This window comes from Haliotis rubra, unplaced genomic scaffold (assembly GCF_003918875.1).
Source record: "Haliotis rubra isolate DU_JTF1 unplaced genomic scaffold, ASM391887v1 Scf1661, whole genome shotgun sequence".
Taxonomy (NCBI): domain Eukaryota; kingdom Metazoa; phylum Mollusca; class Gastropoda; order Lepetellida; family Haliotidae; genus Haliotis; species Haliotis rubra.
In genome coordinates this window covers 47,501-66,315 of record NW_025765627.1, presented here as the reverse complement: position 1 = coordinate 66,315, position 18,815 = coordinate 47,501, and the positions used below count along the sequence as shown (strand labels likewise).

Below are 18,815 nucleotides of genomic sequence, written 5' to 3'. Positions count from 1 at the left end.
GTCTCTATTACAATTAATGACAGAGGTATACTTTGTTAACTTAGTTATTCTTTCTAAAGTCGAAGATGATTCATTTTGACAGGATAATTACAAGGTTTAAGGATTGATATTTTTCGATAGATAGTTAAAAAGAGCGTTTTCTTTGGATATAGTTACCGGGCTTTGCATTTTATTCGATATCCAACTTATCACAAACTTGACATAGATAAGAGAGTGTATCACGCTGACGTGACTTGGGGGACCACTTGCTGGTGGAACAGGCAGATGTACGAGTTACACGTGTGAAATTGAAAATTCACCACACACGCTAGTTGATTACCTGGCTGTTCTATCAGCATGTGCCCCACCCCACCCCAACCCTCTTAAATAAGGTGAAAAGACACGGCACAATGTTGATAGATTTTCAAACCTTTTTATTCGGGTATCGAAAATTATAAAACAAACATCAGAGTTGGTCTGTCGATTTCATGTGAATGTGCAAAATTTGGTTTTCTTGCAATTATTAGATTTTGTGTTTGTGAGCATTTCAACGGTCTCAAATGAAATCAAACGGACTTGTACCTTCATGTCGACGCTACTGGAAGGTAAACATGGTATCAGCCATAAAACTAACTTTGTGAACAGTTACATTGATTGGATCCTGAGTGACATGCAGTCTACATTGTGCGATTGGCGGCGGGGGTGATTCCTCACGGGTACAGTGTGTGGAGGCCACTTCTGGTGTCTCTCAACGTGATATTGCTGGGTTTTTGCTAAAAGCGGCATAAAACCATACTCACTCGCCGCATTGTGAGAGACCTAATAGAAAATAGATCCCAAATGGCAATGTTTGCTTGGCCATGTCTGTAAGAAAATATACTTATAACCTGAGTAACTCTGAGTAACTTTGACCTCAGTAACTCAAAAACACAGCCACAGCCTCCATTCACATTCCATAGACGTCAGCGTTATGTAAAGTGTAACGGTTCATTTCAACAAGATTACAAGTGGTATCCAGGGGATCACACAAACAACAATATATACTGGAGATCTCAATATAGTCAAGGGTCATACCACAGGTAATTTCAGGGAGATCTGAACAGTCAAGATTCACATATGGTCAGTATATAGCGAGTTTTCATATAACACGTCATATCTCGGGGATTTGCACAGTCAGTGTTCATACACATCTGAACAGTCATGGTTCATACCACAAGTTATTTTTTGAGATCTGAACAGTAAAGGTAAACAGCCCTTGCCATCTAGGAGATCTGAAAATAGTCACAGTACATACATGTACCACAAGTAATATCTGTATGAGGTCTGAACAAAGTCACGGTTCATACCACAAGTAATATCTAGAAGGTATCGATCTAAACATAGTCACAGTTCATACCACAGATAATATGTGGGAGGTCTAGATCTAAACGTAGTCACGGTTCTTGTCAAAGGCAATATCTAGTAGATCTGAACATAGTCACGGTTCATACCACAGATAATATGTGGCAGGTCTAGATCTAAACGTAGTCACGGTTCTTGTCAAAGGCAATATCTAGTGGATCTGAACATAGTCAAGGTTCATACCATAAGTCCTTTGAGCATCGCCCGATTCAGGTTGATTCAGGTTGAACATGACCTACAATGGAGCTGTGAGCACTGCACCGTACGTACTCAAAGTTATCTGTGAGGATATTCGGGACATCCGTACTGACATTACACCGTACGTACTCAAGGTCCTCTGTGGAGGCATTCGGGACATCCGCACTTACATTACACCGTACGTACTCAAAGTTATCTGTGAGGATATTCGGGACATCCGTACTTACATTACACCGTACGTACTCGAGGTCATCTGTGGAGGCATTCGGGATATCCGTACTTACATTACACCGTACGTACTCAAGGTCATCTGTGGAGGCATTCGGGACATCCATACTGACATTACACCGTACGTACTCAAAGTCATCTGTGAGGATATTCGGGACATCCGTACTGACATTACACCGTACGTACTCAAGGTCATCTGTGAGCCGTTCTTCGTCTTTCTTCCTCTGCTCCACGTTTCTAACACCTGCTGCTACTTGTCCCGGGTATACCACGTAGCCACCTTGGTCAACTTCAGCTAGGATTTCATGTTGGGATTCCACTCTTGAAGCTGTTCTGCTTTGTTTGTTGCTTGGCAACAAGGATGGAGTTGTCTCATCTGGCTTGCTGGGTGCTCCCAAGTCTTGATGTCCACTCAGATGACCAGGTACCTGTGCCAACGTTACACTACCACCTGTGCTGCTCCGAGATGCTTTCGATCGATTCAATGTGGACTTATAGCCCGATGAAGGATATGATCCTGGCTCTGACGTCGCCTTATCCTGTATATTCCCTGGTGCGTATTCTGGACCTTCTACTCCACCTGCAGGACCAGCTGACACTGCGACCATGGCTGCATCGCTGGCATTTCCTGAATCTGTGTCGGCTGGTCGGAGGGGCTGCTCAGTTTGTAAAACGCGTAGTTCAGCATGGCCGTCATCCTTGGACTGGTTGCTTTCCATTCTGGTTACATCATCCTCGTGTGCTGTGGAGCTGGACACGGGCGTTGGGTCAGCGTGGATATTTAGGAAAGCTGGATTCTCTGAACTTAGTCGATTCTGAAATTATTGGAAGGACAATATTTACAAACAATATTAGAAAATGATTTCGCGATTCGCAACTGTTGTTATGTTTATAATACTACCACAGAAAAACTTGAAGGGATAAAAAACCATGTTCCCTTCTGTTCATTGGTGTATTTAAAGACTGATGGTTTGGGAATTGTGGTGGTATTAGAAATACCATGGCAGCGTCTCTTCAAGAACATTGTGAAGACAATACAAAGGTTGTTTAAGATGCGCTGGTATCGTTTTGAAAACATTAATCTACTCTAACAAAACATGGTGAAAAAATATAACTGTCTCGCAATAATACTGTCTCACAATTCACACGAGTCGTCCTACCTTATCGCCACTGTCTCCATGCTCCATATCCTAGAAATGAGAAAAATATGTTGCTTACCAACTTTACGGATCAACAGATATCATTGTAAAAATACCATTTATCATTAATTGGACTATTTAGCTAATTATTGCGGAAAATTCCAGAGACGTAATAAAAACTCTACCCATTTTCATTTAACAAAAACAAAGAATATTACCAATCTCAGCGTCAAATTTGGGCAAATACCCCAATCTATGTGGGCAGCAGTGTTGGTGCTTAATAAGACCTAGCAACACATTTGGAGGTTTGTAATTCGACTAGGAACTCAAACTGGCATTAGTGTTCAAATGCATTTGAAAGCATTTACTGAATTATAACGTGTGTATAATGCATCGGTATGCGCGGTTATAATAAGGACCATGTTAACTAAACAATATATCTGTAAACCTACACAGCAAATTCAGCGAGGAAGAAACTTTCCGACAAGCCCCACATTTCTCTTATGGGAATAAATCAATGTATCCGAAATATATGCACTTGAAAATGCTCATAAAATATTCAGTTAAAAACATTATTTTGTTTACACAATAAATCAATCACGTCTCTGTATTAATGACAGCATGTTTTACTATACTGTACAACAATATACACAGTTCCTATGACGTCACAATGTATTCTACGATGTCGTCACAGACGGATTCGAGTAATGTGATTATTACAGTGTTTTCTGATACAATGAGGCACCTCCCGGAGGATCCCAGCTCACAACTGGTCCCGAACATCCAGTGACTGGTGTGCGAGGTGTTCAATGGTTTGGGCTATGTACCTCCGTGAATTAGTGGATGGAGATTCATCAGGCATTCACAGTTTTTGAATTTGCTTACAATATCAATCACTGGTTTATCGGGGCCAGATTACGTTATAACTGCTAGATGCGGCGTGAAATAACAAACACATGTACACTGTTATAAACTGCTCAGATCATTGAAATGACAAATATATATGTATCCGAAAATCACAATGTTTATAGTTTTTATATTTAAAAAAAATCATGCAATTAAAATTCAAATCTAATGTTCTGAATTCGGGTCGGAAGGAACACTTTATATGCTGGTAGATTACACAGTTACGTCTCACAACAGCAATAATAATGTATGACATAACCAACAGTCCATAGTTAAAACGTTACTTCAGTCGTACCCTGAACATGCCGAGGTCAATCTGTATCTTCTTCAGTGGGTTTAGGCGTCGGCGATGGTACACAACGCTGGAGTATATTACAAATACATTCTATCATGTTACATAAATAAGGGATTATGACACAACCTTGCCCAACTCAAACAGGACACTGTACAATGAACAGTGTTATTTGTACGAACACAGGCTTTCACATTTTCACTTATATTTTCTAATTCTACCAAATACATTCTATTCTATCACATAGAGAGGGCCGTAAGACACATCCTTGTCTAACACCGACAGGACAATCAAATACACCTGTAAGAACACTGTTATTTGTACGGACACAGGCACATGTTCATATATACCTTCTATAGTTTTACCAATTTTTAATGAAGACTGTGTGTATTAAAAATAGACCATAGTTTGTGACTATCACAAGCTATAGTATTATGTTACGTCTTTCGGTATACTTGCAACAGTATTGAATAAACCATGAGTCGTTATATGCTGCTCTATGAAAAGTATTCACTGAACCACTTCACATGTTTAAATTTATTAAGATTTAAGTGAAGCAATTCGAAATGCAGAGGTGTGTCTCACAAGCGAGCAAATCCTATAATCGTAGAATCGATTCCGAGACTTGCCTCGATATTTTATAAGCCGTGAAGTCACTCACTTACTCAAAATTCACAAACGGAAAAACATTGAAAAATAAGTATATAACTGACTGACAACACATTCTGTGATTTACTGTACACAAAATAGCACTGATACTGTTGATATATTGAAACAAAACATTATTCAAATAGAAATGTGTTTTACCACAACACTGCCACGATCACCATAGTTACCAGCCCCGATGTCACGCCCACAATGGCAGCAAGGTTCACAGGTTTCGGGTCATCAGTGAGGACTGTAACAACGAAATATACTCACATAGACACCTTCACACACATTTACACACATTCTTTTGCAAACTTCCACCTGATGAATGTTTAAGCTATCTTACGACTTAAGGTGTATTGTTAATGCTCAAATGTAAATTCTGTTTTTAGTGCTACAGAACTAAGGGCTACCCTTTATAAAGAATTCATTGCCTATCTTTTATTTGGACACTCACGATAGTGTCAGTCTCTATCGAGACTCCTACAACTGGATCGTGACTATTGCAGCGTTTATACGGAAGATATTTTAAGGCTGTTTATTGTAGTGGATGAAGTGTACGTGGGAGATGCGACTCCTTGGGCACATCCAGAACCAGATTGTTGACAATAGCATTATCTCTAGACTAATGCTTAGTTTCTGAAGATATATAATTTTGATAGTAACAAATAAACCCAATTAAACTGAATAGGAGCCCCAGTGAGATGGGAGCTTCAGAACCTGAAGAAATCGAGACTTCATTTAGAGATTTCGCATTGCAAGGAGGGCTAGGCAGTAGTGAAAATAATGTGCTTTAGGGACTGTGACACAGACTTCATCATTTCTTTTGAAACGAAAGATGATTTACAGCTTTTGTAACTCTATTCGTGATCGAAATATATGTATGTAGAGGATATTTCCTATTGTGAAGATTTACTGGATACTTCATGTTAACATTACATTATAAACTGGCACATAAACATAGTACAAGCCTGTGCTTTTGAATTATTTTCCAAGAAACAAGGTACATATTTTGAAAAGGGTTTTACAGTGATTTATAAGTCAGTCATTGGTAATATGTTGCCACAACACCACAGATAGCGTGCCCAATTGCGACGTTGTCAGTAAATATGAAAACACTTTTCAAATAATCTCAAAACACCAGGCGTGTACTTTCTTTTGTGCGTCAGTATTAATACGTAACATGGCGTCATATCGTTCTGCTTCCATCTCCTGTATGACACTGACTTCCGCCAGTCCCTCACCCACCTGACAGATCTAGCAGCTTGGGTGGGTGGCTGTAGGGCCCCACCCTCAGAGTACTCCTCACCCTCAGGCAGACACAGTACATAGCGGGACGGTTAAGTCCAGTTAGAAAGACAACGGTTGTGTCAAACTGAGCCGGCTCCTGTATAACCGAACCTGCAAGTTACAACATCAGATTCATTGTTTGTCTGATTTGTTTCTTCTCACCCCGCTCAAACTTTATATCTGTAAGTAACTGAGTAATGTTGTGATGACACGTCATCAACACAGCGTTTACTAGACCACCCGATTCTTTAGGTCGCCACAAGTGATGATTCGTGTCAGAAGTAAGTCTTCAGCCACCCATGCTTGTCTTAAGAGGCGACTAACGGGATCGGGTGGTCAGGCTCACTGACTTGGTTGACACATGTGATTGTATCCTAATTGTGCAGATCGATGCTCATGGTGTTGATAGCTGGATTGTCCGGTCCAGACTCGATTATTTACAGACGGCCGCCATTTAGCTGGAATATTGCTGAGTGCGGCGTAAAACTAAACTCACTTACTTACTGTAAGAGGCAACTGATGGGATCAGGTTGTCAGGCTCGCTGACTTGGTTGACATCCCAATTGCGTGGATCGATGCTATTTATGACTGGATTGTCTGGTCCAGACTCAATTATATACAGACCGCCGCCATATAGCTGGAGTATTGCGGCGTTAAACAACCAACAAACAGTGTATTTACCATCGGTGCAGTTGACGTCAGAGCATGACGTTGTATTTGTGGACTGGTAGGAGACTTCGTAGACGTAAGGTCGTCCTTTGTTCAGAGACACGTCGCAGTAACTAAACCCTAGGGGCAGCCATGCTGTACGTTCGTTTGACAACACGTTCATTGCAGGTGGACTACCCATCGCTGAAACATATCATGCAGATTTTCACAGTTACCCTACAACTGGCGTCTTCAGCTGTCTGTATCCGATTTTGCTTTTGACAGAAGAGACATTTTTTCTATTTTGACCTTTGACGTGCTGACTTAGTTCCGAAGTGTGAAAGATTATAAGAGTGCACGCCTGTTGATCCTGAATTAATCGTGACATACGTGAAAGAGTGGAAGCTCGGTAAGGCAAGGCACTTACCTCCATATTTGACAAAGATGCACTGATTCCATGTTGTTCCATCACTGACGTCATCCGCGCTTGTAGCCACGCCAAACCACGCCCCCTTTCTCAGACCAGGATCCATGGCGAGTGTTACAGTGTAGGAAGTTGCACTGCCGTCTATCTCTACTGAGTGAACGTCATTCTGCCGCAAAGGCACTAGGGGTGAGTGGGGCGATACAAATACAAATTGAGAGAGAGAGAGAGAGAGAGAGAGAGAGAGAGAGAGAGAGAGAGAGAGAGAGAGAGAGAATGTTTTAATATGCTCTCCTAAACATCCCAAATAGAAATGACGCAGTTTAACATGGCTACTATACTTAATCTAGCGGATTGGCCGGCATTTTATCATTCCTTCATGCCAAGTAACATTCGTGATCCGAGCGTATTCCGGGACAACGTGAAGAGCTCTGTTGCTGGTTACGGAAAGGGCCGAGTGGTGACGAATGGCCCGGTAACAGGCAGTGTGACACTGTACCGTCCTTCAGAGTCATTTGCCTCCGGAAATTAAGAAAATGGCGTCACCGATACAGATGCTTTAGCCACAAACAATGTACCCGGGATCATGTTTGGGCTTTACTGTCACTTTTATTGATAATTATCATCTAATTCCAACTTAGAAGAATAATTCTTTCTCCTGCCACGTATATCGTTTAATTGTGCTGGCATCAGCATAAAACTGCGGTCAGGATGAGGTAAACTTTCTCCCGAAGCTAGGAAGGAATTCTCAATCGCCCTGTTACATCTCTATTCCTTATTTCTGGTGTCCCCCGCGTGATATTGCTGGAATATTGCTCAAAGCGGCGTAAAAACATACTCACTCATTCTATTCCTGGACCCACTGTCTTTAAAAGGTTTCATACATAGAGATAATTTGAGAGCAGGGTTTGAAAATAACTTGACACTTGATAATCGGGGATGGGCGCACTTGTGTTTCATCGATCAAGGTGTCTATGATGACTAAACCGCTACGAACGTTGCTTGGACAATAACTTAGAAGCATAGTTACTTACTATGCAAGTTACTTCTTCGCTGGTACGAAAAGCTTGACACCAGGTGACATACACGTGATCCAATCTGACGTTATGATTGGCTAACACCCAACTGACGTTGTAGCTTGAATCGTCCTGTTGTTCGACAGTCACGTACAGCGGACGTTGAGGGGCTGCAATAGTATTGAGACGGGGTGAGTTCAGATCGTGATGGTGGAACGTGACTGTTTATGTCACTAGCCAAGAGGATATTAATATAGAAATGATACTAAAAGACCGACCATCTCATGTACCAGGTTTCTCTTTCTGGAATTTACCTTGTCCAATGTTTGGTATTCGGAGGCTACTTTTCTTTGACAGGGCAGCTCGTGTCCCTGCTTGGACTGTGACCGTGCAGTTTCCGGCACCTTCTGGGAGAACCAGGAGGTAGTGGAACTGATCTCCAGGAATTAACGTGTTGCAGAACAGGGAGACGTTGTTGGGGAGATCCAGACACACTCGATGGTGAGTGATTTTACCATTGCGGAGAGCTCGAGGCACCGCCTGGGGAAAGTACATGAAGACAAATAAGATTTCCTTTGAGGAAACAATAGTCTATCGTCGAATGGTATGGTTGTTTCTTTGTTGTTTAACGCCGCACTCAGCAATATTCCATCTGTAAATTATCGAGTCTGGGCCAAACAATAAAGTGATTAACATCGTAAGCATCGATCTACACAATTGGGATACTATGAGTCAACCTAGTCAACGAGCCTGACCACCCGATCCCGTTAGTCGCCTCTTACGACAAGCATGAGTTGCTGAAGACCAATTCTAACCCGGATCTTTACGGGTGCATCGAGATGTGTTACGTGGCCTGGATAAATAAAGTCTTGAAATGCGAATTGGGTAGCCAAGTGGTTAAAGTATTCGCTAGTTACGCCGCAGACCCGGGTTCGATTCCCCGTATGGGTATACTGTGAGAAGATCGTGATATTGCTGGAATATTGCTACAATCATACACACTGAGTTTATGAAATACAACACACACATGGGCACTGGACATCACTGGTCCTACACTAATATTAATCAATATCACTTAAGATGACGATCGACACACTTACAACACTTACTCACTGTTCACAGCGGCGTAAAACCAAACTCACTCACTTGCCAGAACACCATCACATGAACACCGTCTTCCCAACGTGTATACATTCCTGGCTTGAGCCCTGGCGGGACACCGGGTGCTAAACAGTAAAGAAAAGTGGTAAGAGTGACAGCTACCGTTCATCCAAATAAAAATGAGTACTTGGTTCAGATCAGACATTGTCTTTGATTACTCAGAGCAGCAAAATGTCATTACTCCAGACCTCTTTCGGCCGGACACCTCGTAATCTGGACCATTTGTGTCAGGCGTTTTTCTCATCAACGTAAGAGCTATTGCATTCATCAATCAGGATCTACATCCATGGGCTACACCCTACTCATCTAGATTCATCTAGTTTCCGTGTCACGATTCACCGCGTGTATTAGCGTTTACCTGCGTCCAGGGTAGTTATGTTGATGTACGTTGGCTTGTTCCAGTAGGGACTCGATCTTGGTTTAGCCCGAAGTTCAGCAAGGTATGTCGTTGCCGGTCTCAAACTGGGTACCTTGTAGCTGCTCACTTTGCTTTCAAAATCCTTGGAAGGTTAGAATGACCCAATTACTCACAGAATCTATAACGTGTGAATCGGCCATAAAATGTTCGAGTCTCGTCATCCGAAGTTGGCGTCTGGTCAACATGACCATGTAAGGACATCATCTTTGGGGCGCCTCCATGCCCTGCTACATCTACAGAAAATATTTGTGATACTGAAACCGATTCAGACGTAAATCAGTGTATGCTTGTGAATTCCAGGGTGTATGATTCTATAGATACGTGGGCATCCGTCATAACTCGCCCCTTTCCGTAACCTTCCGTAAGAAGCTTGTCCCGGAAGCTTGTGTTCGGTAATGAGCACTGTATGTTTCTTTGTAAGACGTAATCTATATCATGGTAACTCGCTCTGGGTGACCACCACACTGTATATGTTACAATGTAAGATGTAACCTACCTCATGGTATCCCATCTCGCTCTGTGTGACCACCACACTGTATATCACAATGTAAGATGTAACCTACCACATGGTATCCCATCTCAATCTGGGTGACCATCACAATCCGTATATTACAATGTAAGATGTAACCTACCTCATGGTATCCCATCTCGCTCTGTGTGACCACCACACTGTACATTGGCTGAGCCCCGAAGATGCGTACTGGGTTGTCCCACAAGAGTGTAATACTGGTTGACGTGACGTTTGGGCCGACCCGGAGCCCCCTCACAGCACTGTATTGCACTGTTAACATGCACCAGATACCTTAGTTGAGCAACATTTCAGATATGGATTGCTGTCAGACAAAAAATATGCTAAGAATAAGCACTCTCTCCACGATTGTTAAGGGACACAGACAAAAACCCCAAACATTTGATCTATTTTGTTTTATAGGGAAATACAATTTGAGGCGTGGCTTTCGTTTGAATGACAATACACTAAGCAGAAATAGCCAGCTTCACAAGCTGTTAGTGATGCACACGTTATGAAGACTGATCAACCCTTCCTGCAGTTCGGACAAGAAACGAAAAACAGTTAAATATTTACATACACTGCTGATCATTATTGTAAACAACCAGAAATTTCACAAAATTGTGAGATCGGAAATTTATAGGTCAATTATATATAAATTCATTCATAAAGATTTGAAAACCAATAAATAAAAACAAAGACAACTACAACAACAACAAAAATGCCACCTCAACCTATCTTCAGCGCCATAAACAGAAACACAAAATAGCTTTCATTTATTATGTTTCAACAAAATCACAGTAACCAGGTACACGATCTCACCCGAGTACATGTCAACTGAACCGCCTCCGTGGTGTAGTGGTTAGAGCGTCCTCCCGGAGAGCGGAAGGTCGCGGGTGCGATCCCCGACCGTCATACCAAAAGACGTTAAAATATGGTACTTGTTGGTCCCTGCCTGGCGCTCGGCATTAATGAGTACAAGGACTGGTCGGCTCGGAGTCAGTATAATGTGTCTGAGTGGGGTATTCATGCTTCACTGCGGCATGGTATCCTAGTGGGCTAGCACTATAAAACCAGCTTAAGTCTGGGCTAGTACAAGCAGCCGACCTACACATACACGCGCACGCACGTCGTCATATGAGCGAAATATTCTCAAGCACGACGTTAAACCCAATTTCACCTCACCTCACATGTCAACTGACCTATACTGGGCCCCGTGTAAACCTCTGTCAGATAAGAAGTCCTCCCGAAGTGGCTGTCACCGTCCACATATATCCTGTACACCTGGTATTCCAGCACCTCCTCCGCGCAGTGAAACAGCATCACACCCTTGCCCGGGGGTGGCCACTGGGGGGACGGGTCACACTTAGTCCTGCTGGTGATGTCACCAGGACACGCCAACGGGTCGTCTGTTGGTATATAACTGAAAGGAAATATCAGTCCCTGGTGAGGTTTGCGTGGCATTCCGTCACTAAAGTTACTGGAGGACAAACAAGAATGGACTGTAGGCAAGTAGCGATTCCAGAGTATCGATTCCTAGCACTACGACATTCGTAAGTATATGATAAACTATACGAATGCTTTGTGGATCGGAGCCGATGAAAACGTTCGTAGCAGTATGCAATTCGTAAGCCGATGATAAAGTATGGAGTTACGATATGTAGTAAGGTAACGAACCCTTTGTAGACCGGAACCCAAACCGAGCAAGAACGGAACAAACGATTGAACGCCAACGTTCACAGAAAGAGTGCAGGTTTCTCATAGATACATCTGAGATGCTAGACCTGCTTACAGAGATCGAATCCCACTTCTTTACTGTATGAACATAGCACAAAACACAATGCAGAATCCACTGTAGAGGCTGCAAAGTCATATTCTGTATCACTGAAATACGACAGATGAAAGTACCGAGAGAACGTTTCCGACTCAACATTCATCTCCCGTGAAAGTCATACAAACATGCAGTCATGTCGATTTTAATCCGAACTACAGGCTCCTGTGGAAGGAATAAGGTTATGAAGTTATAACATAAAATTACACGCCATAACATCAGTCATTGTCATAGAAGTTATCCCAACACGTTCTTCAACACAGCATTCATATATTGTTCCTGAAAAGGTAAATTGAACCTAATCAAAGACGAATGAATTTCGCCCCCAAATACTACGGATTGTTCTTCAGCCGGCTAAAGTAAACGTATCTCTGCTAAAATATATTTGTTTCATAAATGGGGAGTAATAATAAAAAGGATTCTCACATTGTTGAGGCATTAAACACTGACAAGGGGTCATCTATTGAAGTCCTTGAGGGGCATCCATCTATCATTCAACTATAAGTACCTACTCCTTAATGCAGTATGAGAGAATCCAGGCAACATCCTGTCCCGCGCCGCTGATGGTCAAGGAACAGTCGAGGTTGATGAAGTCGAGGGAGGCGCAGGTGACGTTGCTAACCAGTGGAGGAGGGTCTGTACGCGGAATAAAGGCAGTTATATTTTAAAGGAGTGAGTGAGTGAGTGTGTGAGTGAGTGAGTATTTCAGTTACATTCATAGTCTCAGACGTTTACCTCTTTGGTGAAACCCACTGAGATAGGAATGGTGTTGACACACACGGAAATATAAATCAAGTGCGTTGTATGGCCCTGGTACGCCTAAGGGAGACAACTCTGGACACCAACTGCAGTCCAGTGACCCTTGCTTCAGAGAACGAAGTGTCTTAATATGGAGAAACTGACTGGTCAAGATAATAAGCAATACATCAGTGGCATGTCAATGACTTTGATATAACTGTTCCCTGGCGACTGCTGTCGTCATGGTAATGCCACCACAGCGATTCGTCATATTTATTTCCTCCATAATCTCATAGCCGTCACGCCCTCTCTGTCCCTGCTGGCTACCATCTCCACCTGAGGTAACATCTCCCGTTATCTTCTCCGTGAGTACTAACCCCTCATATCCCCATCTCTCACTACAAGTAGTACAAGCATCACACTGACACCCGTCAACCTTCAGCCGCTCTTAACCTCCATCACTACCACCCCCACCCCCCTCCCCCGCCCAACACACACGCGCACACACACAAACGTGAGGTGTTCATACTAACTGTACTATTCAAATACTTAGATCTATATCTGGTGGAAATAAAACAGCTACTGCTGCTTCATGTATTTGTTAATACTTGACATGTTTAGTTGGTGTGAGGCAAGATCCAATACTTTCACTAGCTTTGTTCTCTTTGTACTTTGTCAGTGATGTAGAATTATCAGCTTACGATGTACGTAGATGTAAAGATTGTTTTAATCTCATGCTTGTAGCAGATTCTCTTATGATGTTTATGAACCATTTGGGTTTCAACTTCCTCCACAGACGTACAAAATCCAAATTCAATTTGGAGGAACATTACTAAAAAATTGCAGACTAGAAATAATGATTTGCTTTTGGTATACGTTATTTAACTAAAAACTTTTCATCTCTTCTTTACTCTATTCTTTACAGAGGATGAATGGTTAATTCAAGTAATTTAATACTCATGCATACAGACAATTTGTAATACATCCAGAAAGCCATTCACAACGTGGTCAAATTCAGCATGATTTATATGAGATTTCATTTTTGTTCCGTAAAGCACAAATTCTTATACCTTTTTGGCAAAGGTTGAGTCCCATCCTGGATTCGAATTTTCACTCTCAGAGCCAGGCACATTGCCAGTATACAAAGCCGACCATCTAACTGGCTCGTTTCAATGCTATTCCCGTCAACTTGACGCTTGAATTTAAGCTAGACAGTCAACAACATACAACGTAAGGATTTATTGGATCATTGAGACGTACCACCATATTTGAGAGTGACCGCGGATATATTTGGATCAGATGGATTCAGCTCGGACATGGCTGGACAGCTGCTCACACAACATCGATAGAAAAATGTCCCCGCCGCCATATTGGTTACGGTGACCTGTGCTGTAGCGTCATCGGGCGTAATGACGTCGTCACGTAGACTGTCGTTCAATGCGATAACGAGGCTGCTTGAATTAGACGTTGATGACGTCACCCAGCACGTAAGGTTCACTGTCCTACCAACTAGCATGTAATAAAAGCCATCGGGAGACATTGTGACGTCATCTACGGTCATATTGGGAACTGACCCAGCTGAAATAAAAATGGAACTTTGAACTGAAACTGTTTGGGGACGAGATAACGGAAGAAAAGTGCTACTTCTTCTTTAAATAAACTCTGCTACAATAACCTCAGCGGCCTAAGTGGCTGGAACCCGTTCCCGGACAACAGCAGGTCGGGGTTTTAATCCCATGGCTGCATCAAACAGAAATACGATAAAAGATGCTACATGTTGTTACCCTGGCTGGCTTTAGGAAGATCAAACAAGGATTAGTCAGTTCGGAGTCAGTATATTCTATGTGAACGCAGAAACATTCGTTTGTCAATTGGAATGAACTAATTCAGTATGTTGTCTTCATTGATAGTGAATGCTTTACTTACAGATATCGGTCGTCTCTGTGATGACAAACAAGCTGAACACCAGACAGATGATTGACGGCGCCATGTTGTGAATGTGACGTCACAATGTCACATGTATAGCTTACATACCTGGAGGAAACAGTGAAATAATGTAATATAATAGTGACCTGGGCCATCACCTTCAATAGTAAGGGGGTTATATTAATATGTTTTACGCCGCTTTTAGCAACATTCCAGCAATATCACGCCGGGGACACTAAAAATAGGCTTCACACATTGTAGCCATGTGGGGAACCGAACTCGGTCTTCAACGTGATGCTCTAACCACTGGGCTACCCCGCCGTCCCAGAGCGTGGCAGCAGAATGTGTGTGACCATACTGACGCAGATCCGAAACTTGCGCTTCACTGATAACAGATGAGACCAGGTATTGTGCTGACAAACGAAGAAACGTGATGTTGTCACGATGGCATTGCATCTCAGGAGGAAAGTTCTAGACTGTTTGGTACAGCAAGAAGTGCTGTATGGCCTGGTGAGACTGTCCGTAAGAAGTACAGATATTACATAGGAACGTATATCACTAGTGGTAATGAATCACAGAGAACAACGGACTAATAGAGATGCATTTACCTTTGAAAGTAAGCATTTACAATATTTCAATATTTGCAGAAGGATTATATCACCAGTCGTGTACGGCCATCCGCCAGGTAGATAAGCCACGTTGTCCTACTATAGGTAGTTTGGGTTACGTTGTTCTAGTCACAGCTAGAGATCATACAGTAATCCAAGCATAACATGATGCCGCATGACCGTTGACCACCACGCCCACCGAGAGGTGGAAACATGGCCCCTTTATGTCAGATCCTTGCACCTTCATGGAGTGGTGTGACTGTACCATTGAGTGACGTGACTGTATCACTGAGTGACGTGACTGTATCACTGAGTGACGTGACTGTATCATTGAGTGACGTGACTGTATCTCTGTGTATCACTGAGTGACGTGACTGTATCACTGAGTGACGTGACTGTGACTGTATCACTGAGTGACGTGACTGTATCACTGAGAGACGTGACTGTATCACTGAGTGACGCGACCGTATCATTGAGTGATGTGACTGTATCATTGAACGACGTGACTGTATCATTGAAAGACGTGACTGTATCATTGAAAATTGTGACTGTATCATTGAAAATTGTGACTGTACCACTGAATGAAGTGACTGTATCATTGAGTGACGTGACTGTACCATTGAGTGATGTGACTGTACCATTGAGTGATGTGACTGTATCACTGAGTGACGTGACTGTATCATTGAGTGACGTGACTGTATCACTGAGTGACGTGACTGTATCACTGAGTGACGTGACTGTATCACTGAGTGACGTGACTGTATCACTGAGTTACGTGACCGCTGAATGAAGTGACTGTATCATTGAGTGACGTGACTGTACCATTGAGTGACGTGACTGTATCATCGAGTGACGTGACAGTATCACAGAATGAAGTGACTGTATCATTGAGTGACGTGACTGTACCATTGAGTGACGCGACTGTACTATTGAATGAAGTGACTGTATCATTGATTGACGTGACTGTATCATTGAGTGAAGTGACTGTACCATTCAGTGACTGTACCATTCAGTGACGAGACTGTACCATTGAATGAAGTGACTGTACCATTAAATGACGTGACTGTATCATTGAAATACGTGACTGTATCATTGAGTGAATTGACTGTACCATTGAGTGACATGGATGTATCATTGAATGAAGTGACTGTACCATTGAGTGAAGTGACTGTACCATTGAGTGACGTGACTGTATCATTGAGTGACGTGACTGTATCATTGAGTGAAGTGACTGTACCATTGAATGAAATGACTGTACCATTAAATGACGTGATTGTATCATTGAAATACGTGACTGTATCATTGAGTGAAGTGACTGTACCATTGAGTGACGTGACTGTACCATTGAATGAAGTGACTGTATCATTGAGTGACGTGACTGTACCACTGAGTGACGTGACTGTATCACTGAGTGACGTGACTGTACAAGTAAATGACATGACTGTATCATTGAAAAACGTGACTGTATCATTGAGTGAAGTGAGTGTACCATTGAGTGATGTGACTGTATCATTGAGTGACGTGACTGTGTATCATTGAGTGATGTGACTGTACCATTGAGTGATGTGACTGTATCACTGAGTGACGTGACTGTACCATTGAGTGACGTGACTGTATCATTGAATGACGTGATTGTACCATTGAGTGACGTGACTGTATCATTGAGTGATGTGACTGTATCATTGAAGGAAGTGACTGTATCACAGAATGAAGTGACTGTATCATTGAGTTATGTGACTGTATCATTGAGTGACGTGACTGTACCATTGAGTGACGTGACTGTATCATTGAGTGTTGAGACTGTACCATTGAGTGACGTGGGTGTATCATTAAATGACGTGACTGAACCATTGAGTGACGTGACTGTATCATTGAGTGACGTGACTGTATCATTGAGTGATGTGATTGTATCATTGAGTGACGTGACTGTATCATTGAGTGGCGTAACTGTACCATTGAATGAATTGACTGTACCATTGAGTGAATTGAATGTATCATTGAATGAAGTGACTGAACCATTGAGTGACGTGACTGTACCATTGAGTGATGTGACTGTATCATTGAATAAAGTGACTGTACTACTGAGTGACTTGGGTGTATCACTGAGTGACGTGACTGTATCATTGACTGACGTGACTGTATCATTGAATGAAGTGACTGTATCATTGAGTGACGTGACTGTACCATTGAATGAAGTGACTGTACCATTGAGTGACGTGACTGTACCATTGAGTGACGTGACTGTACCGTTGAATGAAGTGACTGTACCATTGAGTGACGTGACTGTACCATTGAGTGACGTGACTGTACCATTGAGTGACGTGACTGTACCATTGAGTGACGTGACTGTATCATTTAATGATGTGACTGTACCATTGAGTAACGTGACTGTACTATTGAGTGACGTGACTGTACCATCGAGTGATGTGACTGTATTACTGAGTGATGTGACTGTATCACTGAGTGACGTGACTGTACCATTGAGTTACGTGGGTGTATCATTGAATGAAGTGACTGTACCATTGAGTGACGTGACTGTACCATTGAGTGATATGACTGTATCACTGAGTGACGTGACTGTACCATTGAGTGACGTGGGTGTATCATTGAGTGACGTGGGTGTATCATTGAATGAAGTGACTGTACCATTAAGTGACGTGACTGTACCATTGAATGAAGTGACTGTACCATTGAGTGAAGTGACTGTACTATTGAGTGACGTGACTGTACCATTGAGTGATGTGACTTTATCATTGGGTGATGTGACTGTATCACTGAGTTACGTGACTTTACCATTGAATGAAGTGACTGTACCATTGAGTAACGTGGGTGTATCATTGAGTGACGTGATTGTACCATTGAGTGACGTGACTGTACCATTGAGTGACGTGACTGCATCACTGAGTGACGTGACTGTACCACTGAGTGACGTGATTGTATCACTGAGTGACGTGTCTGTACCATTGAGTGACGTGACTGTATCACTGAGTGATGTGACTGTATCACTGAGTGACGTGGGTGTATCATTGAGTGACGTGACTGTTTTTAACCTGGATTGATGTATATGCACATTATTTAAAAGTTGTATATTATTGAACTGCACATCCAAACTGTTTATGTCTCTGATATGTCTATGATATGTCTATGATATGTCTGTGATATGTCTATGATATGTCTATGATATGTTTATCATATGTCTATGATATGTCTATGATATGTCTGTGATATGTCTGTGATATGTCTATGATATGTCTGTGATTTGTCTATGATATGTCTGTGATATGTCTGTGATATGTCTGTGATATGTCTATGATATGTCTGTGATATGTCTATGATATGTCTTTATGTCTGTGATATGTCTATGATATGTCTGTGATATGTCTATGATATATCTGTATGTCTGTGATATGTCTATGATATGTCTATGATATGTCTGTGATATGTCTATGATATGTC

General features: G+C 42.2%; 1 protein-coding gene across 3 annotated transcripts in view; it reads right to left on the bottom strand.

The window, feature by feature from the left end:
• Positions 1-396: 396 nt before the first annotated feature.
• The window catches only part of LOC124272098, a 19,620-nt gene continuing 1,201 nt past the window's right edge, over positions 397-18,815 (bottom strand). Inside the window, exons 2-17 of one of the 3 annotated variants that reach the window (XM_046707246.1) lie at positions 14,752-14,859; positions 14,086-14,403; positions 12,600-12,723; positions 11,459-11,679; positions 10,381-10,529; positions 9,689-9,830; positions 9,316-9,395; positions 8,484-8,709; positions 8,188-8,339; positions 7,157-7,322; positions 6,763-6,933; positions 6,040-6,192; positions 4,951-5,041; positions 4,147-4,213; positions 2,967-2,996; positions 397-2,621 (exon numbers count right to left, since the gene is read on the bottom strand). In XM_046707246.1, coding sequence (XP_046563202.1) covers positions 1,590-2,621; positions 2,967-2,996; positions 4,147-4,213; positions 4,951-5,041; positions 6,040-6,192; positions 6,763-6,933; positions 7,157-7,322; positions 8,188-8,339; positions 8,484-8,709; positions 9,316-9,395; positions 9,689-9,830; positions 10,381-10,529; positions 11,459-11,679; positions 12,600-12,723; positions 14,086-14,403; positions 14,752-14,815 — 3,186 coding nt within the window. In that variant the 5' untranslated portion in view covers positions 14,816-14,859 and the 3' untranslated portion in view covers positions 397-1,589. Of the gene's footprint in view, positions 2,622-2,966; positions 2,997-4,146; positions 4,214-4,950; positions 5,042-6,039; positions 6,193-6,762; positions 6,934-7,156; positions 7,323-8,187; positions 8,340-8,483; positions 8,710-9,315; positions 9,396-9,688; positions 9,831-10,380; positions 10,530-11,458; positions 11,680-12,595; positions 12,724-14,085; positions 14,404-14,751; positions 14,860-18,815 lie in introns of those variants that run through there. The other 2 variants (XM_046707248.1, XM_046707249.1) reach the window with 2 other exon arrangements.